The 27,849-nt window shown below is 39.8% G+C and overlaps 1 protein-coding gene across 1 annotated transcript; it reads right to left on the bottom strand.

Annotated features, from left to right (window-relative positions):
* Nucleotides 1–553: 553 nt before the first annotated feature.
* Nucleotides 554–26,496, bottom strand: kng1 (kininogen 1). The gene is made up of 7 exons (XM_059986801.1): nt 26,275–26,496; nt 15,590–15,700; nt 13,420–13,507; nt 12,736–12,908; nt 9,229–9,348; nt 3,281–3,361; nt 554–836 (listed from the first exon to the last, which is right to left on the bottom strand). Exons 1-7 carry the CDS (start codon nt 26,494–26,496, stop codon nt 558–560), a joined length of 1,074 nt encoding a protein of 357 aa, XP_059842784.1. The 3' UTR covers nt 554–557.
* Between the last annotated feature and the right edge of the window lie 1,353 nt (nt 26,497–27,849).

The following is a 27,849-nucleotide window of genomic DNA, read 5'->3' as shown; positions in this document are numbered from 1 at the left end:
CTTTTAAGAGACTCTTGGATAGATACATGGAGCTTAGAAAAATAGAAGGTTATAGGTAAACATGAGGAAATATGCAGATGCTGGAAATTCAAACAACACACACAAAATGCTGCATTCCACCAGCATTTTGTGTGTATTGTTTGGGTTATAGGTAAGCCTAGTAATTTCTAAGGTAGGGACATGTTCAGCAAAACTTTGTGGGCCGAAGGGCCTGTACTGTGCTGTAGGTTTTCTTTGTTTCTATGTTTCTATGCTATTCCCTGTCTTAACTCTATGCATTTTAAAGTGAAAAAAATTGCGGTAAAATCATTCAAGCTTCATAACGTGATGGTGTCATGAGTATTCATGCTGTGAGGCAGCACCTTACGCAAATTCAAAGGTGGGAATTTTCCAGATTATTGAAGACCCCCAGCTTCATTCTCTTCAGAGACCGCCACACAGTAAACATATTGTGAAAAGGATAGAGATAATAGAAAAGGGGTTTTGAAATTACAACCACATATATTTTTATACTGTTTAGTTCAAGTAATTCTTTTATTAAAGCACTCCACCAAAGATTATGCTGATCGTACAGAAGCAAATAAGTCAGGAATATCTGCGGGTGCTTCTGCACTTTCATGACTTTCATGGTGATCACTATTAGGTGGAGAAGCAGGTTTAACATGATGCAAGGACTTCCATGGTTCTCCTGGGCAGGTACTGAGGTCATGCTCTTCTGCAGAGTCAAGGATTTCTACAGAGGCAGAGTTCGTTTCCGACAGTGAACCTCTTCTGACATTTCCTGTTTGAGTATCTAGCAACATAAATGGTCCCCATATCTCATCTGCAAACGTGGACTGCACAGTGGGAAACACAATGTTATTAAATATCTTTGCACTAATCACCAGTTCAAGCAGTTCAGACTAACTATTTGGTTTAATTCATGTGGAAAAGCAAATATTGTTTATGTACTACATTGAATTGAACTGACTTTATTTCTTACATCCTTCACATACATGAGTAAAAATTGTTACGTTATGTCTCCGTCTAAATGTGCAATGTGCAATCATGTTAATTTATAATAAATAGAACAGACAATGTAACATAGAAATACACTCAAATCAGCATCAGTTAATCAGTATGCTGGCCTGGTGGAAAAAGCTGTTCCAGAGCCTATTGGTCCTGGCTTTAATGCTGTGATACCATTTCCCAGATGGTAGCAACTGGACCATGGTTGGGGTGACTCATGTCCCCAATGATCCTTTGGGCCCTTTTTACACACCTGTCTTTGTAAATGTCCTGAATCATGGGAAGTTCACAACTACAGATGCACTGGGCTGTCCGCACCATTCCCTGCAGAATCCTGCGATTAAGTGAGGTACAGTTCCCATACCAGATGGTGGTGCAGCCAGGCACGATGCTCTCAATTGTGCTCCTGTAGAAAGTTCTTAGGATCTGGGGGCCAATACCAAACTTCCTCAACCGTCTAAGATGAAAGAGGCACTGTTGTGCCTTTTTCACCACACTGCTGGTGTGTATAGACCACGTGAGGTTCTCAGTGATGTGGATGCTGAGGAACGTAAAGCTGTTCACCCTCCCAACCACAGATCCATTGATGTCAATAAGGATTAGCCCGTCTCCATTCCTCCTGTAATTCGCAACCAGCTCCTTTGTTTTTGCAACATTGAGGGAGAGGTTTTTTTTTTGGCACCACTGTGTCAGAGAGATGATTTCTTCCCTGTAGGCCACCTTGTTATTGTTTTAAATTAATGTAGCGTTGTCGGAAAATTTAGTAAGCAGGTTGGAGCTTTGTGTGGGTGTACAGTCATGGGTGTACAGGGAGTAAAGGAGGGGACTTAAAATACACAGCCCTGAGGGGCTCCTGTGTTAAGAGTCAGAGGGGTGGCAGTGAGGGAGCCCACTCTTACTACCTGCTGGTGATCTGACAGGAAATATGGGATTCAACTGCCCAAGGCAGGGTCAAGGTCAGAGGTCTCTGAGCTTGTTAAATTTATAAATTTAAATATTTCCTTGTTTCATTTCATTTTTCCTTAAAGGATCACAGAGCAATCTTATTTCTTTTAACATGAACTCTGTTCACCCACACCAAATTCTACTAACTACCTTCACTGGGTGCAATTAACTTGCACATCTTTGTGATGTGGGAGGAACTTAATGCACCTGAAGGATACCTAAGTAATTACAGGGAAAACACACCAGCTCCTCACAGATAGAACCTAAGCTCATATCCCTCAAGCAATGGGCCCAAATTCCAGCTACGCATTCTGTAACTTAACATTATCCTACCATATACATGTAAATTCAATCTCTCATTGGGATTACAGCACAAATCTCTCAGAAATGCAGAGTGTCAGGCTCCATTTGTGTAACTTTTTGTTACTGGGACTTGAAATTGGGAGAGACTCTGACCAAGGAAAAAAGGCTTACAGTGGCACTGACCACCACTTGATTTACATGAAGGGGGTGTTTTCCATGGGATAAAAAAAAGCAGAGTGAGTTAGATTGGATATCTTTTTGAAAAGTCACATAAGACCTTCTGGTTTGCATAATGTTGCAATATAATTATTGCTAACTAGCCATCTCTGTCTCCTGTATTATCTATGACTATTCTCTAAGATAATAGTCTCTACAATATTTGCTTAGTTTCATTGGCCATTTGATTACTAATTGAATTGTTTCAGCACAACGTTGTGGGCTGAAGGACTTGTTCTTGTAGTGTATTGTTCAATGTTTTATGTAATGCATTTTTCATGTGAAAAAAAGTTGTAGTATCTCTCCACATTAATTTCTTACTTAACAAAATAATGGAACTTGAGTTTTAAATCTTCAAAAGTGGCAAAAACAACGTAGGAACAGATTGATAGCTAGTTGCTAAGGCTGTGGTGGAGAGGAGCTATGATATAATAGCACTACCTGAATTGTAACACAAGCGATTGCATTGCAGAAAGCCAAATATTCCTAGCCGAAAAGTACTTCTGAGGAGAGTGATAATGTCAGGGGTGAGAAAGGGATAGACGTGACAGGGTTAAATTGTAATCGACATCTAATGGGAAGGCATTGGGGTAAATAAGGAAGCATTCAACAAATCACCCTTATTTGCAAAAAAAACGAACAAGTTGGCTTGTTTTTCATCTTCCTAGAAATTGAACTCATTCGTATATATCAAGCTGATTGAATTTCCGAATGTTAATCAAATTCATCACTTTGACTTTGAAATGTTGTTGAAAGTACAATTTGTGCATAAATTAATATGGTAAAAAAAAACTAGTAATGAAATTACCGGTGTTATCTCCTGACAAGTCACAGTTGCAGAAGTACTATTTAACCATCCTTTTTCAATTACCGTCGAAGAACATAGCAGCTGGAAATCAAAATGTATTATTTCTTTTTTAAAAAAGCAATCTCACCATGAAACAGTTAAGATCAAATATCTCCAAATAATGCATCAGTTAATATGCTCATGTAAAGTCCCTTCAAGAACTTCTTTCTCTAACTTCTTAATTTCTAAGAGGATTAATAACTTAACTGGCACAAACAGAAGAAATTTACTGCCTAATGATTTTCATTTACTGTGAATAAACCTGTTGGGTGAAGTCAAGTTGTATTTTACTATAAAGTGAACTGAAATATATTTGGCACTTCTTATAATGTAAGAAATAACGTTAAATATGCTAATATCAACTAATTATAGGAGATAATTCATCTTTAGCTTGTCCTTTCAGAAAACAATGGGACTTGATTTTCCATGTTGTTGTTACTGGTACGTGCTGTGTCTTCACAACTACATATATATTAAATAAAAACACACATGTGGGAGATGGCTTTAACTGGTGTATTCACATTGCAGCGAGAGAGAGAGAGAGAGAGAGAGAGAGAGAGAGAGAGGGAACAATGAACAATGCACATGCATAGACAACAGTGCACAATCAGATGTCAGATCATTATGTAGTACTGGGAGGTGGGTTATTGCTCTAAAAGAAATCGATTCATCTATACAACTTCTTCCCCCTTTAGATTAATGTATCATAAACTGTATATGTACAAAAGATTCAATTTACCTCTCATAATCCCACATTCCAAATAAACATGCTTTCACGATAACAGTCCATAACTAACTTCACAGTTCTAAAGATTCAGTCTTTTGGGTGGCGCTCTGTTTCTTTCAGGATAGCACAGCTGGACTTGTGGAGTGGCATCAGGTTTGGTAGGTGTCTTTTCTAAGATAACATTCTCTGTTTCTGCTGTCAGTGATATGATCATCACTGAGAGGTAAGTCCAGTAACCGTAATGAGTCCACCTTATTGGAAGTGGTCTACTTGAGTACGTTTTTCGATTGATTATCCAATATCTGGTCCACATGACATTTTCATATCTGATCTCCAACATCCACTGTGTATATCAGTGGTCCATGTCCTGTGGTCTGGTTGCTATCCTATAGGGTGTTCACTTGTATCCCAGTAATAGTGCTCTAGGACTTCCTGTCCAAACTCAAAGCTCCTTGCTGCTTCACTTGGCAAGTGGCTGAACTGTTTATTCTGCACTTCCCTCCGTAGATCTGGCTTCAGGAGGTCTATGTGAGATCTCAGATTCCTGTTCATGAACAGAATTCTGGGTGTTTGATGTGTCAATGCAAGAACAGAGTTCCAATGTACAAAAAGAAAGTTTTCCACTTTGTGCTGCAGAGAAATATCCTCTTTGTCCATAGCTTTAGTGGACTTATTGAAGACTTGGGTAAACCTTTCAGATAACCCACTCTTTGGATGAGCAGCAGATGACTTGAAATGACTGATGCCATTTTTGTTCATGAACAGTCAAAACTCTTCTGACGTGTATTGTGGTTTGTTGTCACTCTCAGTTTGTTCTGTTAAGGTGTTTCTGGCAAAGCTAGTCCTCAGAGCAGAGAGACTCTTTCCTGAGGTGGTTGACTTCATCAGTATAACCTCCGGCCTCTTCGAATGAGCATCCATTGCAATCAGAAACATGGAGTCCATGAATGGCCCAGCAAAGTCAATATGTACTGTTTGCCATGGTGATGATGGCCACTCCCACAGGTGTAACTGTATTTGTAGGGGCATTTTGAACTTTGCGGCATCCTAAACAGCTTTCAGCCAAGTCTTCAATCTGTTTATCTATTCCCCGCCTCTGGTGAGTGCTACCATTTGGGCCACCATTGCCTGTTGATGTCACACTGAGAGTTTTGATTGAGTGCCAGTCTAGTTAGATTTTTATCAACTATTCATGTCCAAAATGTGCTGGCCCTCCATTTTTAAATACATAAAGCTGTGGTTGGATTCTATATGTCACATTCAGCTTCAGTTTGCCTTTGGGAGACACTTTCTCACCTGTATAAGTCTTTAGCATCACTGAAGTCTTCTTTAATGGTATCTTAGAAAACAGTCTATTGTAGTCAGCCTCTAGAATTATAGACAATGCTGACCCTTAATCCAGCTCCATGTTCAGTTTTCCATCACATCCACATTTTGTGATCTGCTTCAGTAATGCTATGCAGTTCTAGGCATGTCAGTTCATCTTTGTCGGACTCTATGCTGTCTGATTCTTTTTTACATTCAGTAACTTTATTCATTTGCTGAGTTTTGTGTTTGAGACTTTTCACTCGGTTGTGCTTTCTGTCTGCCTCTCACATTCTCTCCATGTGATCTTGTCTGTGACTCTTTCTGCAGACCTTTTCTTTGAACCAACACTCATTTGCATCATGGGAGAATTTACCACATTGATAACATTTCTGGCTTTTGTGCCATTCAAGGGCATTTTCTGCATTTCACATTTGAAAATCCTATTCTGTAGTTCTGCTGCAGTCTCTAATGATACTGCAATGGTCAATGCCCACTCTACGGTTAGGTCTCTTCTGCCAGTGAGCTTGTTTGAGTGCTTTATCTATGCATGCCACATACAAGCCTGTCCAGTAATGCATCAGAAAGTGTATCTCTAAAGTCACAACACTGGGAAAGTTTATGCAGTTCTGCGTTGTAGTCAGAAATTCTTCCATCTCTTGACTGGTTCCTTGTGTAAAACCTAAATGTCCCAACTCTTTCCAGCAGTTTAGGGCTCAAGTGATTTTGTAAAATAGTAACAATTTTGTCGAACATCCTGCTTGCTCCTTTTCAGAGGTTTCTAAGTTGCGTAAGAGACTGTATGTGCTTGAGTCCATTAAGCTGAGAAGTGTAGGGGCTTTCTTTTGCTCCTCCACATTGTTCGCATTGCAATATAGTTCAACTCCCTCGAAATACGACTCCCAGCCTTCATTAACGCTATCTAATCCATCAACTTTCCTGAATGAGGCTATCGCTACATAATTTTCGCTTTAAATTCAGCATGTCTTTCACTGTTGCTATACACTGTACCTACACTTTGTTAGCGTCTGTGACAGCCTTCTTATGCTATTAACACTCTGTTTCATCATGTAACCAACGGTGCAGTTAGTGATATTTTCTGACATTTAGGTTCACACTCATTGCTAATTTGCTATGTCTGTGCACAACTACATATATATTAAATAAAAGCATGCATGTGGGAGATGGTTTTAACTGGTGTATTCACATTGCAGTGAGAGAGAGAGAGAGAGAACAATGTGCATGCACGGACAATGGATCAATACATAGTACTAAGGGGAGGGGGCCATTGCTCTAAAAGAAATAGATCCATGCATTACAATATGTATCAGGTAGGATTATAATGAGGATCTTCCTCTACATTTCAGCTTGAATGGTTATGTAAAATTATGCTAGGTCAGAAAAGGGATCCTAATTCCACATGACCTCAGAAAGTACCACTGTCCACCCAATCATTTATAAAAAAAAGATGATATGATTGTAGGGGCAGAGTCAGAAGAAGTCTACTTTGCCCCTACTGCTCCTAGCAGCAATTAGCATTGAAGTAATAGTAGACATTCGAAACGTTGCTTTGATGAAGTGTCGTGACCTAAGTAGGACATAACAAGAGAGGGCTTTCCATGTCCTCTGACCTGCCAACTTATTATTTAATGGCTGCAACCCTAGTCCAAAGCTTAAGTAAAATCTGTCATCAAACTGTCAAGAATAGAAGTAGTCAATGCTGAAAATACTCAGTACATCATAGAACTGAAACTTAACAGTGTTTCTTCCTCCATGGCTGTTGTCTGACCTGCTGATTACTTTCACCATTTTTGATTTTTATCTCAAATTTCCATTGTTTATGTTGTTTTTCTTTTGTATCTGATCTTCGGAGCTCTTCTGCCTCTGTAAACAATCTGCTGTACCTTCCGTTAGGTATGACCTGAATGCAGAGGACAGCACCCACTCAAATACCTTACTGTGGTGAACTTCTGTTGTTACATTGGTATTGCTGTGGGAAAGGATGGTGAATGTCAGTGGAGATGAAAGAGCGAATAAATGTTCAGAAGAAATCAAAAAAGAAAATATGTTAGCAATATGCAGCAATTGGGGCAGCATCTGCAGAGTGGAAACAGAGTTAAAGCTGAGTTGCCAGCGTTCCCAGCTCTTTCAAGTCAAGTCAAATTTAATTATCATTTCGACCATAACTGCTGGTACAGTGCATAGTAAAAATGAGACAACGTTTTTCAGGACCATGGTGTTACATGACACAGTACAAAAAACTAGACTGAACTAGATAAAAAAAAACAACACAGAGAAAGCTACACTAGACTATAGACCTACACAGGACTGCATAAAGTGCACCAAAACAGTGCAGGCATTACAATAAATAATAAACAGGACAGCAGGGCAAGGTGTCAGTCCAGGCTTCAGGTATTGAGGAGTATTGAGCTTGGGGGAAGAAACTGTTATATAGTCTGGTCGTGAGAGCCTGAATGCTTCATAGCCTTTTCCCAGATGGCAGGAGGGAGAAGAGATTGTATGAGGGGTGGATGGGTCCTTCATAATGCTGTTCCCTTTGAGGATGCAGTGTGTAGTGTAAAGGTCCATGATGGCAGGAAGAGAGACCCCGCTGATCTTCTCAGCTGACCTCACTATCCGCTGCAGGATCTTGCGATCCGAGATGGTGCAATTTCCGAACCAGGTAGTGATGCAGCTGCTCAGGATGCTCTCAATACAACCCCTGTAGAATGTGATGAGGATGGGTGGTGGGAGATGGACTTTCTTCAGCCTTCACAGAAAGTAGAGACGCTGCTGGGCTTTCTTTGCTATGGAGCTGGTGTTGAGGGACCAGGTGAGATTCTCCGTCAGGTGAACACCAAGAAATTTGGTGCTCTTAACGATCTCTACTGAGGAGCCGTCGATGTTCAGCAGGGAGTGGTCGCTCTGTGCCCTCCTGAAGTCAACAACCATCTCTTTTGTTTTGTTCACATTAAGAGACAGGTTGTTGGCTCTGCACCAGTCCGTTAGCCGCTGCACCTCCTCTCTGTAAGCTGACTCATTGTTCTGTCCTTGTTTATGATTCCCACCTTCGGCCATTTGTTTTGATTTCTATTTTGAGAAGGAACATTTTGTTTTGCACTACTGAAAGAGAAAAGAGGGGTATGGCTGAAGCTAATGTCACACTGAAGGAAATGCTGGAATGCTGAGTCTGGCGGAGGGAAGGTAAGGAAAAGGAGAATCCTCACTTCACTACAGATGAGAGGAGGGGGGCCTTGCCAGTTGTTATGGTGGGGATTTACAGGTAAGAAAAAAGGAAGAGAGTGGTGAATCATTTGAATAAGGGATGAGTTTAGTTGTGAAAATAGGATGAGGCAAATGACCAGAAGAGCAAAGACAGAAAAAGCTGCTTGAAATGTGTGTTATTCGAATTGATTTCCTATAATTTATTATTTCCTAGAATTTATCTTGTGCCAAGTGGGAAGATATGGTCTGTTTCTACTCACACCTCCCCAGGCAATCACTGGTCTTACTCACTAATCTCTCCACCCCCAAATATCAGCAAGCACTACTGCCACTTGTTCAGTCCTCTGTTCATTTGCACCCAGTGGCAGACCTTCCCTGTTCTCTCCGCATCTCCCCACTTCGTGTACAGATTCAGATTTGTTTCATTTCTAACTTTGCATTTTTCTAATGAAAGTGTATTGATGCAGAATGTTAACTCTATTTCATGGATATTCCCTGATCTGAGTACTTCTGGCACTTTGTGTCTTTACTTCAGGTTTTGAGAATCTACTATATTTTGCATCAAGAAAAATAGAATAATTGTTGACTTTCTTGTGTGACTGGCCCACAAGAAAATCGGAGATAATGTAGAAGTTCATCTTAAAATACTCACCCGCGTACCATTAGCCTTGAAAGGGCATTTAATAACATTTTCATAAAGTAAAGGTTGATCTTTGCCACATTCAGTTTCACGATGCAAGAATTCCATTCGGTATAGTAGTCCAGCCACCACCTGAATGTAAACAGTATTAATCGTATAGTATTGCTGTAGAGAACACCACAAGGCACAATTTCATTACTTAAGTTGTCTTCATTTCACTTTCTTCTTTAATTTTTTTTTCACGCATTGTTTATTTAAAATAAATTATACTTGTACATAAAACAAAGACAAAATGTCCCCTGATCAAAAGGTGAAAAAACTCCTTGTTATAGCTACTATTAATGAAAAGTGTGTGAAGAAATGTATCTAATTCTTTGAAAAATACAGGAGTGAATTTTCACATGTACCTCAAAGAAGAAGCAAGTATTTAATAGATTGACTACATATTTCATACATCAGCCTATTTTGATTTATATTTCAAATTTAGAATGCAAAAATTTTGGTAAGATTAAAACTATATAGTTTTCTCAGAGGAGAACCTAATGATTCCATAAAGATGAGCCTACACACACAATTAGGATCTGGCATCAACAGTTTGAACAAAACCTGCAAGTTATACATCCTTGAAAAGATTGTAATATTACAACAGTTCTTCATGAAAGACTAATTTATATTGAATAAATTTCCAGCAGAAACATTTATCACTTTTGAAGCGCTCTAATCTATGCATTTTTAATATCAAATGAGTTAAGCTATTTGCTTTCTGAGCCAATGTAACTCCTGGATATACAACACCTTCCTGATTTATTTGCTCAGTCTTTACCTTTCTAACTTCTTAACATGGCGATTTTTCCACAAATAAAGCTCACATCTTTAAAAATTCTTTAACCTGTAAAATGCATGATAACAAAAGGAAGCACGTGCATAGATAATTGTTTCCTTGAAATAAATTTATTAGATTAGGACAATGTAAGAATAACATTTAAAAATTAAACATGATATCCCAGGGAATAAATCACAAGCTTGAGTGTGGTTGATTGCTGTGCTCAAGATCACTTTTCTCCAACACTGAACTAAGCATTGAATCCGGTGCTGGATTCTAAACTTATGCAGCTTTCAATGGTTATGTAACATGATCAACCATTTTGAACCTACACTAGGTGAGATAAAAACAGAAAATGCTGGAAATACTCTGCAAGACAATCAGTATTTGTGGAGAGAGAAGCAAGATTTGTGTTTCAGCTTAATGGTCTCTCATTAGAAAGGTCATTAACGTGAGATATTCTGTTGAGAGGTTACCAATCTGTAATACAAAATATTTCTCTTTCCACAGATGCAGGATTTCTGGAAAGACACCAGAGACTGCTGATATTGGAATCCAAAGCAAAAGAAGTATACACTTCGACACTGGAGTAAATTTTGTAAAACATTGGATGAATACCCAAACTTTCAAGATGATAATTTAACTGTTTCTGAATGCTTAGCATGTGGGATCAGTATGTTTGTTACTGAGTAATGTTTGCAAAGTGTCTGTACAAGGTAAACATTTAATGCCTGTAGAAAGTTTGCTGATAGCAGCTGGATTCTTTCTTAGTCTCAGGCACCAATAAATGGTGAATGGCTGTCAAGTTGGCTTGATGGATTCTTTTTTTTTGGATTTTGGTTTATTGCTTTTATGTAATATTAATGCCCTTTTGTAAATCCAAGGAATACTGTGTCCAAAACATTGGTGGACCTATGGATGAGGAATGACCATTAGAGTGTCTAATGGATTTATAGACACCACATTTATGGACATGGGACGTGTTTGAAAAAAGACAGGCTGTGTTGAGATAAAAGATCAAAGAGTTCATCTGGCTCTGTGTGTCTCTCTGCATTTGTGAAACTCATATTCATTGGGATGCCTTTCCTGGTTTCACTGGACTTCATCTTAGGGCCAGAAATCATGATTAGTACCTAGGACTCGGTGTTGTCTCACAAGTGAGTCAAAATTCAGAATTCAGAAATTCAGCAGCTATCACATGGTGACTAAGAATGATGAGCCCTGAAATGTTTGTGGAAATCTTTGTGACTTGCTATGTATTTTGTGTGCTTTATTTGTGTGTTCTACTTTATGAGGCTTAAGTTATTTTGTTATGCTTGTACATTTATTACTACATCTCCTGGATGAATATCTCCTGGATGAATAGTTTGGGTTTGCTCAACCCAGTTTACTACAGGAACTCACCAGGTCAAGCCCACAGGTGCAACTCAAATCACTGGATTTCTCTAGCAGTTTTTCACTGTAGCACTTCTGTGTTTATTTGATATCAGCAACAGTAAATAATTGAGAATAATTTAAACTATTCATTGATTTAAATGAAGAGGGACAGCTGTAAAGGAAAGAAGTATATTTCTAATAACTTGCATGTTTTCCTTCAATTAAGTCAATTTAAATACAATTAATTGTTTTTCAAAATTCCTAGATTCTTAATGTTGTGATGTACATTTAAATTTAAATTTTAAACTTCATTTTAATCAGTTTTGTATGGAATAATTTATTTTAAATGTGTTTAGAATGTTTGTGGCTATTAGAGGCTTTTTGGTCAACTGTGCCTTAGCATAACCAACAATCAAAGCAGGTACTTCTTGTATGTATTATGGTGTGGATTCTCTGATTTCATAATCCCTCACCAATCAAGCTAGAGCAGGATAATGGGAGTATTACAAAGGGATATTAATAGCTATCGACAGAAAAGTTAAAGGAAAATCATAAGGGAGTAATCAAACACAGTAGTCCATATTCAAAGCTCATAGAAAATATTATCAGCAGGTACAGAAAGACTTAAGTGAGGCAAATGGATTGTTAGCTTAAGTGTGGTAAAAGGAATATCATGCACAGCTTTGTAAAAATATGTTTAGAACAGATCTGGAGTGTTGTGGGCACATTTGGGCATTATGACTTTGAAATAAGTTTCAGATGGATCTAGGAATATATTTATTGGAATTATTTCTAGAGTTAAATAACGTGTGGTGATTACTCAACCTAGGATTATATTCCCTGGAATTTTGATGGTTGTTGGGAGGCATGACGTCTTCAAGATATTAAGGAGAGATTATTGATAGACAGAAAGAAGTGATTTTTGGTGATTGTAGAAGTGTAGAACAACAGGACACAATGAAAAAATAAGAGGCAGGCCAATCAAGAGTGAAGTTAGGAAACAATTCTATATATAAAGGTGATAGAAATTTGTTGCATTCCTGTAAGCAATAGCTAATGTTAGCTCATTTGTTAATTTTAAATATGAGATTGATAGATTTTTGTTAACCAAAGCTTTTAATAAAAGTGGGATGAAAGCTACTGATAAGAATTTATCGAATTGAATTTTGAACAGGTTCAATGAGCTAAATGGGTCTTAGTTGTTTCTATATTCTTTCTTATATTCCTTTGGAAAATTCATAAGATGATCAGATCTAAATGACTCAAACATTGAATAGAAATACTGTAATTATGGATATATTTAAAAAGAAAAGTCTAACCTGTTCGCTTAATTTCTGTACTCTTGCAATCCGAAAGTAATTTGTGAATGTCCTGTTCCTGTTGAATTCTTCAGTAACAGAGGCACTGACTTTATTTAGTGTGTGGTTATCAGCTTCCATTGATTTTTCACATCCAAGGCATGGTTCTCTTTCAGGAAAAATCCAGCTGTGATCTGGGAAGCAATTCACAGTTAAACAGCAACTATTTAATTATTATAGATTTAATTATAATGGGGACAACAATTGATTTTCCAATATAATCACAGATAATTATGCTAGTTCTATGGAGATGTTCCCTTATGTCTATTTACCTGGCTTTTTCTATAAATTAACTTTTTCTAAATTCAAGATTTTATCTACTTCTGTTAGAGAATAAGTTCCATCTTCTTGGTCATCTTCTTGGTCATCTTCTTTTCTAACAACATTCAGAAATCAGGGAAAAACAATCCAAATAACTCTGTTTGCATGGTTCCTTATGTCTTGGTGAGTTATCAAAGCAGTTCCCTGCAAAACAAAGTCCTGAAATTTATGTCTCTAAAATGGGTGGTTACCCTGTAAAAAGATATCTGGACTGCAAGCCCTATCATGGTATTTAAATAAGGTATCTTTCTGAGTGTATGGACTTTTGAATATACTATCAAACATGTTTTCTACCCCTTAATTTATCATTTTAAAAACTCATACCTTGAGAAACTGTGCAGTTGAGTGAAATCACGTCATTTCTTCTCATGATTCTATTGATGATCGTCTCTGAATCGCATATACCAGAAGACTAAAAATAATAATAGAATCAGAAAAATTTAATGTAATTGAATTCATCCAAACATCAAAGCTGAATATAGACAAATAAATGTTGGTACAATTTATGACCCACAAGATGCTGTGCTTCAAGTCCTTCAGCATCAGCAAGCTTTCATTTAGTCCACTGCCCTGATTCTCAAAAGATGCACAGAGCTAGCCTCCAGTTCAGTACAACAGCAATGAATAAATGGCTAGAGTGGGCTAATAAATGCTGCCTCTAACAAGCTGCAACAAAAGACAATAACTGTCTTTCCCCCTTACAAATCAAAATGTTGTTTGAGTACTTAAAGATCATATTTATATAAGAAACGTACACAACGCTTGAAGAACTCAGTAGGTAAGGCAGCATCCGTGAGAAAAGAGTAGCCAACGTTTCGGGCTGAGACCCTTCATCAGGAATGGGGGGGAAGAGAGGGCCAAAGCCCAGAAATAGAGATAGGGGAGGGGGTAGAGCCTAGAGGCGCCAGGTAGAAAACCAATCAGAGGAAAGATAAAGAGGGGAGGGGATAAGCATGAAAGAACTGTAGAGATAAAAAAACAGAAAGTTGAAAGGGGAGAGAGGCAGAGAGGGACCTGGGAGGATAGGTGAAGGGGGAGGGGAGGGAATTAACTAAAATTGGAGAATTCAATGTTGCTCCAGGCTGGAGGCTACCCAGATGGTAGATGAGGTGTTGCTCCTCCAACCTGAGTTTGGCCTCATCATAGCAGTAGAGGAGGCCATGTATTGACATATCTAGATGGGAATGTGAAGCAGAGTTGAAGTGGGTGGCAACCGGGAGATCATGTCTATAGCGGATGTGCTCGACGAAGCAGTCCCCCAATCTGCGTCGGGTCTCTCCGATGTAGAGGAGGCCGCACCGGGAGCACCGGATGCAATAGACAACTCCAGCAGACTCGCAGGTGAAGTGTTGCCTCACCTGGAAGGACTGTCTGGGGCCCGGAATGGTGGTAAGGGGGAGGTGTGGGGACAAGTGTAGCATTTGCGCTTGCAGGGATAAATGCAACCTCCTGGTTGCCACCCACTTCAACTCTGCCTCTCATTCCCATCTAGATATGTCAATACATGGCCTCCTCCACTGCCATGATGAGTCCAAACTCAGGTTGGAGGAGCAACACCTCATCTACCATCTGGGTAGCCTCCAACCTGGTGGTATGAACATTGAATTTTCCAGTTTCCGGTAATTCCCTCCCCCTCCCCCTATCCCAAGTCCCTCTCTGCCTCTCTCCCCTTTCAACTTTCTGCTTCTTTATCTCTGCAGTTCTTTCATGCTTATCCCCTCCCTCTCCCCCTTTATCTTTCCTCTGATTGGTTTTCCACCTGGCGCCTCTAGGCCCTACCCCCTCCCCTATCTCTATTACTGGGCTTCGGCCCTCTCTTCCCCCCCCATTCCTGATGAAGGGTCTCGGCCCGAAACGTTGGCTACTCTTTTCTCACAGATGCTGCCTGACCTGCTGAGTTCTTCCAGCGTTGTGTATGTATTCTTTGATCCGCAACATCTGCAGTTGTATTTTTGTATTTTTTTGTATATTTATATAATGCTTCCCAACACTTAAGACAACCATGTCACTTTATAATCAACTGAACAGGCGCTTGAGTATCCCTAGGTAATTTCAAATATAGTTAATGTTATAAATGTTATTGGAAAATATACAAACTATACTTTTATGAGGTTAATCTGGACACAGAAAGGGATCTTTCAATTCATACTGGTTCCTAGTGGATCAATTTCCATACCCCTTCTCCTTACTTCCCTGCATCCGTAGGAACTTGCTTTCTCTCTCACATACCCATCAACTTTGCTTTGATTATTTTTGCCACTGATCTATGATAAGGAATAACTTAAAGAAGCCAGTTAACTTATCAACCTCATATCTATGGAAACAAAAGTATCTAGAGGAAGTTCACATAATCATAGAGAGAATGTGTAAAGTCCAAATTGATAGCACCCAAGGGGAAAATCAAATAGAGGACCCTAACTGCTTTACCACAGCATAACCCTCATTTGCTCTTCGACAGTACACATGTTTTCAATTTAAAAATTTTTAAACTTACAGCAATTTTTGGTTTATTGTAGTTGCATCTTTTCCAGAGCGTTGTGCTTTCAATGGGGCAGTCTGTTTCATAGATGCTAAATTCCACAATGTATTTGAGTCCATATACTTCCTATGAGAAACAATTTTTGTCAGATAGGCAGTTTGGATTCTTAGGCTAGAAATACAAATTCAAAGCAGGTTGTAAGAAAATATATAGATATATATATTTATTAAGAAAAGTTTAGGTGGGCATAAACAGAGGAAAAGATGCATCATTTCCAGGCTGGGAGGTTGTCACCATCGGGTTACAGGATTCAGTGCTGGAGCTCCCAGTTATTCACAGTCTATTTCAATGATTTGGTTGAGCAGATTAAATATAATACTAACCACTGATGTTCCACAAGACTGTGTCCTCAGCCTTTGCTCTAGTCCCTGGACAGCATGGCCAGGTTCTATTCTAACTCTATCTGCAGATGGTATTGGGCCATATCTCAAATAATAAGTCAGAGTAGAGGAAGGAGTTGGAGATTCCAGCAAAAAGATGCCATGACAAAAACCTTACCTTCAATATCAGAAAAACAAAAGTGATGGTCACTTTTGACCAAGTGGGGCAAAGCCAGGTTCCTGTCTACGTCAATGGTGTTGAGGTTGAGAAGTCTGAAAACTTCACTTTCCTAGAAGTGAACATCACTGATAGCTCGTCCTGGTCCAACCATGTTGATGCCAAAACCAAGAACGCTCACCAACACCTGAGGAGTTTGAAGGAATTTGATATGTCCCCATCGACCATTACTAATCCTGCTTGGATACATAATAGTTTGGTACGGCATCTGCTTTGCACGTGACCATGAGAAACTGCAGTTATAGAGACAGTTCAGCACATTATGTTAACCAGTCTCCCCTCCACGGACTCTGCCTACACTTCTCACTGCCTCAGTAAGAATGAAAGACCTCACCTACCCTAGATATTCTCTCTTCTCCCCACTTCCATCAGGCAGAAGATATAAAGGCATGAACGCACATACCAGCAAGTTCAAGTCTGGCTTCTGCTCCACTGTTATAAGACTATTAAACAGTCTGTACTCTAAGATGGACTCCTGTTCTCACAATCTAGTTCTTTATGATCATGTACCTTACTGTTTAGCTGCACTACATTTCCTCTGTAGTTGTTACACTTTATTCTGCATTGTTATTGTTATACCTTGTTCTAACTTATTGTGTAATCATTTGATCTGCATAAGCAGTGTGCAAGGCAAGCTTTTCACTGTATCTTGGTACGTGTGACAATAATATGCCAATTCCAACTAATGTATTCCAGCCTGGTGAGGATACTAAGCTAGGGTGAGGAAGACATAAACTGACTGTAGGGAGATACAGATAGGCTAATAATGCACAAGGCTGATGGAATATAATCTGAAAAATTGTGCTGTACCTTCTGGTTGAAAAATTAGAAAAGGGAGGCATTTTTAAATAGTGAGCTGTTGAAATGTGGTGCTGTTCAGAGGGATTGGTGTGTTTCCATACATGAATTATTGAAAGTTTGTGACTTACAGTTTTGTAGAACGAGGGTTGAATTTATTCAAGCATATAGGATCCAAAGAGAACTTGACTGTGTGTACATGAAAATATTTCCATTAGTGGGAGTGTCGCAAACAAGGAGACAAAATAAGACCATAAGATATAGGAGCAGGATCTGGCCATTTGGCCCATTGAGCCATTCCATCATTTCATCATGGCTGATCCACTTCCCTCTCAGTCCCAATCTCCTGCCTTCTCCCTGTAATCCTTCATGCCCTGACTAATGTACTCAATGAATTGGTCTCCACAGTTTTCGGAGGGGAAACTTCTTTAGTCAGAGGGTGGTGCATGTGTGGATTGACCTGCCTGCAGAAGTGGTGCATTTGCATTCAATTTATAACATTTGAGAGCAGTTTTGATAGGTACATGGATGTGAGGGGTATGGAAGGCAATAGGGTGGGTGCAGCTAGATGGGGTTAGGAAGAAAAACAAGCTGGCACAGTTTAGATGGGCTGAAGGGCTGGTTTCTATGCCGTAGTGCTCTATGACTCTAAGATAGAGATAAATATTTGAAAACTTTAACTCACACTAATGAGAAACTGAGGCCAATATAAGTGAGCTATGACCATATTGAAGTGCAAGGCAGGCTTAAGAGGCTGAGAGACCTACTCCTCCTCCTGGTTTTTCTGTTCTTCTGAAAGTTAATATGTAGATTCAGGAAGTAATTACGAAGGTAAGTGATACGTTGGTCTTTGTTGTGAGATGATTTCCAGTAACTTGGGGGAACCCTTGCTTGTAGCGCCTCTCCTCTGAGCTTTGGCCAGTGACCAATCATCATTGATTAGTAAGAGCAAATTAAATTACAGCAGGGGCAAGCGCAGTGGCCGTCGTCTGAGTGGATGTAGAGTGGTGATCTTGAGGCTTTAGCTCTTCGGGGCTTCAGCGAAGAAAGGCTTCACTCAGAAGTTCAAGCTTTTCCATTATTTTCTTTATGTCTGCTCAATGAGGTACAGTAGGGATGACAGGCAGGGTTGTGAAATGCTCCTCTTGCAGGATGTGGGAAGGCAGCTAAATTGTCAACGTCCCTGATGACTATAACTGCAAGAAATGCATGCAGCTCAGCTTCTAACAAACCGTGTTAAGGAGTTGGAGATGGAATTGAATGAACTCCAGATCATTCAGGAGGCTGAAAGGGTGATAGATAGAGCATATAGATAGGTAGTTATACCCAAGGTACAAGCCACAGGAAGATGTGTGACTGTCAAGAAGGGGAATGGGGTTAAGGAGTCAGTGCAAAGTAGCCCTATGTCCATTCCCCTTAACAACAGGTGTATCAACTTAGACACTGTCAGGAGGATGACCTAACAGAGGAGAGTCACAGTGGTCGGGTCTCTGGCATTGGGTTTGCCTCTGAGACTCGGGGGGGGGGGAGAAGAGGCAAACTATGGTGACAGGGGATCTGTTAGTTAGGGAAAGAGACAGGAGGTTCTGTTGGCAAGAATGAGATTCCTAAATGGTATGTTGATTTCTAGCCGCCAGGGTCCAGGATATCTCAAATCGCGTCGTCAGCATTCTTAAGTTGCAAGGTGAACAGCCAGAAGTTGTGTTTCATGTAGGTACCAATGGCATGAGTAGGACGAGTGACGAGATTTTGTATGGGGAGTTCATGGAGTTAGGTGCTAAGTTAAAGGGCAGGGCCTCCAGAGATGTGAACTCAGGATTGCTACCCATGAAACATGCTAGCAAGGCTAGATTTAGGAAGATAATACAGTTTAATATGCGGCAAAGGAGTTGGTGCAGGGGGAGGACATAAAATTTTTGGATCTTTGGGCTGTCTTCCAGGGAAGGTGGGACTTGTACAGAAGGGACGGTTTGCACCTGAACTGGAGGGGGATTAATATCCTAGTTAAAGGGTTTGTTAATGCTGCCCGGTGGGGTTTAAACCAGAGACACAGGACAATGAGAACCAGAGTGCCAGAACAGTTAGTGGAGAGGTTGTAGAGGCAGATGTTGGTCAGATGTCAGACAAAGTTAGGAATCAAAAGGTTGAGTGTAGTGCAACGAGTGTCCCGAGCTACCTATCTTTCAATGCAGGAAAGGCAGGTAAAAGTGCTGCAGAAGAGGTGGCTGGCTTACAAACAGAAGCAATGTGTAGTGAGGAGAAACTGCTGTAAAGGCAAAATTGCAGTCAACAGGATGAATTGCAATGTAAAAGGTGGACAACATCGAAAAGGCTGAATACAGGACTGAAGGTGCTGTATCTGAATGCACGCTGTATACAAAATAAGGTAGATGAACTTGCAGCCCATTTGCAGATTAGCAAGTATGATGTTGGAGGCATCACTGAATCATGACTGAGAGATTATTGCAGGGAGCTTAATGTCCAAGGTTACACAATGTATTGAAAGGATAGGCAGGAAGGCAGAGGGGGCAGCATTGCTTTGTTGGTAAAAAGTGAAATCAAATCTTTAGAAAGAGGTGAAATAGTGTCAAGAGGTTTTAAATCATTGTAGATAGAGATAAAGAACTGCACGGATGGAAGACCCTGATGGAAGTTGTATATGGACCCCAAAACAGTAGTATGGATGTGCCCTACAAATTACAGTGGGAGCTAGAAGATGGATACCAAAAACAAAATATTACAACAGTCATGGGGGACTTCAATATGCAGGTAGATTGGAAAAAGCAGGCTGGTTCTGGATTATATGAGGGAGAATTTCTAGAGTGCCTATGGGATGATTTTTTAGAGCAGCTTGTAGTTGAGCCCACTAGGGGATGAGCTAATCTAAAAGAACCCTTATGGACAAGTGATCATAATATGATTGAATCACTCTGAAATTTGGGAAGGAGAAGCTAAAGTAAAGGGAATGCCAGATGCATGATCGAGAAGTTGGCCAGAATCAATTGGGAAAGAACACTGGCAGGGATGATGGCAAAGCAGCAATGGCTGGAATTTCTGGAAGCAATTCGGAAGGGACACAAATATAATCTCAAAGAGGAATAAGTATTCTTAAGGAAAGGTGACACCGCCATGTTTAACAAGAGAAATCAAAGCCAACTTAATAGCCAAAGAGAAGGAATATAACACAGCAAAATGTAGTGAGAGGTTAGATTGGGACGCAAATAAAAAGTCATTAAGAAGGTAAAAATGGAATACGAAAGTAAGCTAGCCAATTGTATTAAAGAGGACAATAAAAGTTTCTTCAGAAACATGAAGTGTGTAAGAGAGGTGAGCGTGGATATCAGACCACTGGAAAATGATGCTGGAGAGTTAGTAATGTGGGACAAGGAAATAGTGGATAAACTGAAGAAGTATTTTGCATCAATCTTCACTATGTAGACACTAGCAGTATGGTGGAAGTTCCAGGTTTCAGGGGGGCATGATGTTACCCTAACTAGAGAGCTTCTTGTGAAACTGAAATATCTGAAGGTAGATAAGTCACTTGGACCAGATGCTCTACACCCCAGAGTTCTGAAAGAAGTGGTTGAAGAGATCATGGAGGCATTAGTAATAATCTTTCAAGAATCACTAGGTTCTGGGATGGTTCCAGAAGATTGTAAAATTGCAAATTTCAAGAAGGAAGAAAGGCAGAAGAAAGGAAACAATAGGCCAATTAGTCTGACCTCAATGGTTGGGAAACTGTTGGAGTCGATTACTAAGAATGAAATCTCAGGGTACTTGTAGACGCAAGATAAAATAGGACATAGTCAGCATGGTTTCCTCAACGGAAAACATTACCTGACAAATTTATTGGAATTCTTTAAAGAAGTAACAACCAGGATAGACAAAGGAGAATCAATTGATGTTGTGTACTTGGATTTTCAGAAGGCCTTTGAAAATGTGCCACACATGAGATTGCTTACCAAGCTACAAGCCCATGGTACTGCAGGAAAGATTCAAGCATGGATCAAGCAATGGCTGATTGGCAGGAGGTAAAGAATGGGTATAAAGGGAGACTTTACTGACTGGGTGCTGATGACTAGTGGTGGTGCTCGGGAGTCTGTATTGGGACCAATTCTTTTTACGTTACAGTATATGTCAATGATTTGGATAAAAGAATTGATGGCATTGTTGAAAAGTTTACAGATGCAATGAAGATAGATGGTGGGGCAGGTAGTTTTGATGAAGTAGAGAAGATATAGAAGGACTTAAACGGATTAGGAGAATGGGAAAAAATGGCAGATGGAATACAGTGTCAGGAAGTGTATGGTCATGTACTTTGGTAGAAAAAATAAAAGGGCTAAATATTTTCTAAATGGAGAGAAAATACAAAAAACTGAGGTGCAATAGGACTTGGGAGTCTATGTGCAGGATTCCCTAAAGATAAATTTGCAGGTTGAGTCTGTGGTGAGGAAGGCAAATACCATGTTAGCATTCATTTCACAATAACTAGGGCATAAAAGCAAACATGCTGAAACATTATAAGGAACAGGTGAGGCCTCATGTGGAGTATTGTGAGCAGGTTTGGGCTCCTTATCTTAGAAAGGATGTGCTAAAGCTGGAGAGGGCTCAAAGCAGATTCATAAAAATGATTCCAGGATTGATTGGCTTATTAAAAGAAGAGTATTTGGTGAGTTGTGGCCTGTATTCATCAGAATTCAGAAGAATGAGGGGTGACCTATTGAAACATATTGAATGGTGAAAGGCCTTGATAGAGTGGATGTGGAGAGGATGTTTCCTGTGGTAAGAGAATCTAAGAGGATAGGGCACAGCCTCAGAATAGAGGGGTGCCCTTTCTGAATGACGATGAGGAAGAATTTCATTAGCTAGAGAGTGGTGAACCTGTGGAATTCTTTGCCACAGGCAGCTGTGGAGACCAAGCCTTCTGAGAGGTCACTTCTCAGAACTGTCTGTGGTGTGCAGACAACAGTGTGTGCATCTCCTGGGAACCTTCCCAGCATCTTCTGGAATTTTCTATTTATCCTGTCACGTTAGCGCTCCAAAAAATTTCAGATTTTTGGTTCTTCGGATTTTGGAACTTTGGATAAGGGTTATGTGATCTGTACTTGTCAGAGCAAGAGTGCATTGAAGACTCACTAGACTGTTTCCAGGAGACAGTCAGTTTTGTCAAATGAGAGGAGATCTCACTGAAAGTCAAAAAATTCAGTCAGAGCTCGATGACACATGTGGATGCAGGTGGATGCTCCCCTAGGGTGGGGATTCTGAGACCATTAAAGTCTCAGAAGAAGAACTAGTCCACTGGAGACTGAGATGAGAAACTTCCCTCAGAAGTTGGTGATTTGTAGAATTCTGTACCTCAAAGGCGTGTAGTGGCTTAGGATGTGGTGTTCTCCCTGCTCAGGGTACCAACCTGGAAGAACTATTAGAATCGGAATCAGAACCAGACTTAATATTAATGGCATGTCATGAAATTTGTTGTTTTGTAGCAGCAGTAGATTGCAATACATAATAATAATAATAAAAGATTATAAATTGCAATAAGTATATATATAGTTATTATTAGAAGTGCAAAAAGAGAGGGAGAATAGTGAGGTAGTGTTCATGGGTTCATTAGCCATTCAGAAATCTGATGGCAGAGGGGAAGAAGCTGTTCCTAAAACATTGAATGTGTGTCTTCAGGCTCCTGTACCTCCACCTTGATGGTTTCAATGAGACGCAGGCATGTCTTCAATGATGGGAGATCCTGCTTTCTAGGTGTAATGTCTACGCTCTGTCCGCCAGAGAAAGCAGGATCTCTCAATGGCCACACATTTTAATTCCACGTCCCATTCCCATTCTGATATGTCTATCCATGGCCTCCTCTACTGTCAAGATGAAGCTACATTCAGGCTAGAGGAACAACACCTTATATACCGGCTGGGTAGCCTCCAACCTTGTGGAATGAATATTCACTTTTCTAACTTCTGTTAATGCCCCTCCTCCTCTTCTTACCCCATCCCTGATATATTTAGGTTTTTTTCCCCTCCTTCTGTTTTTTTCTCTCTTTCTGCCCATCACTCTGCCTGTTCTCCATCTCTCTCTGGTGCTGCCCTCCCCCTTTCTTTCTCCCGAGGCCTCCCGTCCCATGATCCTTTCCCTTCTCCAGCTCTGTATCACTTTTGCCAATCACCTTTCCGGCTCTCAGCTTCACCCCACCCCCTCTGGTCTTCTCCTATCATTTCGCATTTCCCCCTCCCCCTCCTACTTTCGCATCTCTTACTACCTTTCCTTTCAATTAGTCCTGATGAAGGGTCTCGGCCCAATACGTCGACAGTGCTTCTCCTTATTGATGCTGCCTGACCTGCTGCATTCCACCAGCATCTTGTATGTACAGCCATTCATAATGCTAGATTTTGCTTCGTAGGAAGTAATGGCCTGCAAACTGCACCGGAGCTGACGTGCATCCAACTCCATCTTTAATTTAAATTGGAATTGTTTTTGAATTGAATTAAATTGGCATTAGTTCTTTCATCCTTCACATACATGAAAAGTAAAAATCTCTATGTTACGTTTTTGGCTAAATGTGCAATGTGCAATTTATAGTAACTTATAAAAAATAGCATATACAATAGGACAGTCAATATTACATAGAAATACAATTCTATTAGCATGCCTTAATCAGTCTGACGGCCCGGTGGAAGAAGCTGTCCCTCAGCCTGTCGGTCCTGGCTTTTATGCTGCTGTACCGTTTCCCGGGTGGTAACAGCTGGAACAGTTTGTGGTTGGAGTGACTCGGGTCCCTAATGATCCTTTGGGCCCTTTTTACATACCTGACTCTGTAAATGTCCTGAATAATGAGAAGTTCACACCTACAGATATGCTGGGCTGTCCGCACCACTCTCTGCAGAGCCCTGCGATTGAGAGAAGTACAGTTCTTATACCAGGCAGTGATGCAGCCAGTCAGGATGCTCTCAATTGTGCCCCTGTAGAAATTCCGTAGGATTTGGGGACTCACACCAAACTTCTTCAACCATCTGAGGTGAAAGAGACGTTGTGCTTTTTTCACCAGACAGCCGGTATGTACAGACCATGTGAGATTCTCAGTGATGCACATGCCAAGAAAATTACGGCTGTTCACCCTTTCAACCCCCGATCCATTGAAGTCAATAGGAGTTAGCCTATCTCCATTCCTCCTGTAGTCCACAACCAGCTCCCTTGCTCATAAATAGCCTTCTGTAGGTTGTACCTGGACTTTTTACATAGTTCTGGATCACCAGTCTTGAATGCCACAGAACTAGCCCTCAGCGGACTACAAATCTCCGCATTCATCCATGGCTTCTGGTTTGGATGAATAATTTAAAACTGGCAAGGGAGGGGACCAATTGTGGAAAAAAAGATAAACATTTGCTCGTGGATTGAATAAACAACATTTACTTAAGTTTACATTAAGCATACATCAATACCAAATGCATTGGCAGCTGAGACCTTAAAAGATTGCAGGTCCATTGCATACTCCAAACAAGGCATCAAAGGAATGTATGTAAAATTATGAAGTATCCTTCAGCCCATTTTGCTTTTGTTGTTTAACATATGTACTACTGTAAATTCTCATGATGGTGATATTTTCTTACTACTAGGTACAACATATAGCAATAAATTAGCCATCTATGAATTTATAAAATTATTTTGCAGCCTTAAGCTCTTTACTCTGTAAAAGTAAGAAAAATATATTAGATGATGTCATTTGCTTTCTTTCCTATGTATTGACTTATCACAAAAGTAGCAGGGAGAATGGCCTTCAGCAGAGTTTTGCCAGCATGTCTATACCAGTTACAAGCTGGTGTAACCTGAATAGGAAGTCCAGGCTAAATGTTAGGTCTTCGCAAAGCTAGGTCCGCTCATGGTTGTAATGGAGACCAAGTTTATAAATTTTGTACATTGTAATATCCACATTAGAAAGAAGAAATCTGACAGGAAAATGCCCTACTGATCGTCTTTATTTTACATTGAACTAAGTTTAATTATTTTTATTATGTTTAGATCCGTTAAAATTCCCAAGGATGAATTGGCAATGCTCCTAGTGATAATGACACCAGCAGCATTGCTGGTGAATCCTCAGTGTTATTATTTTAAAGGGCCTGTCTTGGGTCTAGCACATATTGTCTTGTCAGTTTAAAGAAAGCATGGCAGTGACTCTAGTTTGCAAAGATTCTTGCATGTCAGCTAAACTTCTGACGAACATCTATAGATGTGAGGTGAAAAGTATTCTGACTGGCTGCATCACGGTCTGGTATGAAAACACTAATGCCCTTGAATGGAAAAGCCTACAAAAAGTAATGGATATGGTGTAGTCGATCATGGGTAAAGCCCTCCCCACTGTTAAGCACATCTACATGAAGCGCTGTTGCAGGAAAGCAGCATCTGCCACCCAGATCATGCTCTGTTATCACTGCTGCGACCGGGAAGAAGGTGCAGGAGACTCAGGACCCAAACTACCAGGTTATTACCCCCTCAGCCAGCAGGCTCTTGCTCCAGGGTGGATAGCTTCACTCACCCCATCACTCAACTGTTCCCATAACCTAGGGCCTTTTATCTCATGTTCTCAATATTTATTGTTTAATGGTTTATTATTATTACTATTATTATTATTTAATTGTTTTACTCTTTTTTGCACAGCTTGTTGTCTTTTGTAGATCAGTTGTTTATCCATCCTGCTGAGTGCAGTATTTCATTGATTCTATTGTGTTTCTTGTACTTATTGCAAATGCCTACAAGAAAATGAGTCACATGGTGACATATATGTACTGTGGTAATAAATTTACTTTGAACTTTGAATATTGTATCCAAAGTGACAAAACAATATGATCAGCTGTATAACACAGGGGCACCATGCTGATGAAAAACAAGCACTATGTGGCTTATTGAAGCCTGTGCCTTTGTACATTGGGTTGTAACTTCTGTCTTTAAACTATGTAGTTATAATCTCAAATAAAACAGAAAATGTTGGAAACACTCAGCAGGTCTGCCAGCAACTGTGGAAGGAGAAACGGTTAATGATGAGGCTGAGGAAATGTCATAAGCAAAAGCCAAAAAAAAATTGGGAAGATTCAGAAGTGAGTTAAAGCTCCAAAAATGCCCAACTCCTGAGAATCAGAATATTTAATATCTCAGGTTCAGCATGGGTAGACATAAGTTAGAAATAATCTTAAAGTGTGGCAGAGGATATATTAAAATATCAATCAGAAAAGTACAAGCAAAGACTTGCGACTCATAGTGATAACATGAACAATAAGTGGCATGCTCACCTGAACTTGAGTTTGAGCAGAAGTTACTCTATAAAGAGCAAATTTATTCCCTGCTTTCTGTTCCACATTGAATTTACGAAGTGCGAAATCCACAGCAGCTAAAACACCTGTATCATTACAATCAGCTTTCAGGAGTTTGTGTTCTTTAAATGGCATAGGTTCTGACACTGCATCAATGTTTCGGAGTTGAATGGTGAAGAGTGCAATGTAAAACAGCTTCATAGTGAGTAAGGGATGTACAGAACACACTGCCTCCAACCGCTAGCAGTAAGTGAAAGGGATCTGTGTGTTAAACTCCCTATGGTCTGTGGCCTATATAAGTAAATAGAAAACACAGCGGCCAAGACTTTAGTAAACACTTGAAGTTGCTTTTGCAACATTATCGTGTTTACAAAATTTAGCAAACATTAGATATCAGTATAACCTCAAGATAACAAACAAATGTTTCTACATTTCTGCCTCCTCACCTCTTGACACCATAACCCAAATGACATCAATGTTTACCATTGATAATCAAAGCTGTGTAAACTGTTGTGCAAATGAGAAACAGGCAAGGAGCATTTCAACCTTGCATTTTAGTATCACAGTTTTTTACTAATCGTATATATTTTACATTGCTATTCAGTCGAATGAATAGACTTAAGGATAACAACAAGATGATTCCTACATAGCATATTCAGAGTTTAAGCAACAGAATAAGAACACATATGGATGAAGTGATGGGGGTGGGGTTGATAGTTTACATATACTCTGTAAGCTACACCTGACTGCCAATACTGTCAAAAACAGTGAATATTTCTGATTTCAAATCCATTTATTAAAAACTATTTAACCATTTTATACTGTATTTGTTTAAACAAATTACTTTGAAACATTTGTAAAGAAAACATTTATAAGTATTTAAAAGCAATCTTTTTATTAAAACATGTTAATTAACTAATGCTTCACAACCAATCGTCCCACTGAAAATGATCAGAGAAATAATCCCTGTGCTTTTCCAGGATTGAGCAGAAAGCTTTTACAAGTTTTCACTGTGAGTGGCAGAACCTGTCACAGCTTGTCACACTTGTGCTGGAGTCTGGCATTACCTGTCGAGCGTACTGTGAGAAAATTCTGAATGCAACTTCAGGATTTGGAAATTGCAAAATTGCTGACATTTGCATATTTTTTTATTACTTAAATAAATAAAGAACATCAGAAATGAACCAGAGTTGTGGGAGTATGGGAAACAGAGTGCCAGGGCAGACAGTGGAGTGATTATGGGGAAAGATGTTGTTAAGCCTTCATGCAAAGACAGGAATTGAAATGTTGAGCAAACAGTGGGAATAATATTCTAAGCTGCATCCATTTCAATGCAAGGAGTATTGTAGGTAAGAGATGGATGAGCTTAGAGCATGGATCAGCACATGAAATTATGATATCTGACGCACCATCAATAACTCTCTCTGAGACATAAAGGCGAGATATCGGCTTTTATTGACTGGAAGAAGAAACAAGCAGTGGTTGACCACCATACTACATCCTGGAGACAGAGGCCAGGCTCAGGCCTCAATCGCCTTTATACCGGGGTCTGTG

This window comes from Hypanus sabinus, chromosome 2, assembly GCF_030144855.1.
Source record: "Hypanus sabinus isolate sHypSab1 chromosome 2, sHypSab1.hap1, whole genome shotgun sequence".
Classification (NCBI taxonomy): domain Eukaryota; kingdom Metazoa; phylum Chordata; class Chondrichthyes; order Myliobatiformes; family Dasyatidae; genus Hypanus; species Hypanus sabinus.
The sequence above is the reverse complement of the archived record's forward strand: the minus strand, read 5'-3'. Positions and strand labels throughout refer to the sequence as shown.

Coding starts and splice junctions, on each gene's coding strand:
- kng1 (XM_059986801.1), bottom strand. CDS start 26,496: ATGAAGCTGTTTTACATTGCACTCTTCACCATTCAACTCCGAAACATT. Junction 15,701..26,274: donor CTGCTCAAACTCAAGTTCAG/GTGAGCATGCCA, acceptor TGTTTCTCATAG/GAAGTATATGGACTCAAATA. Junction 9,349..12,735: donor TACAGAAATTAAGCGAACAG/GTTAGACTTTTC, acceptor GTTTACATTCAG/GTGGTGGCTGGACTACTATA.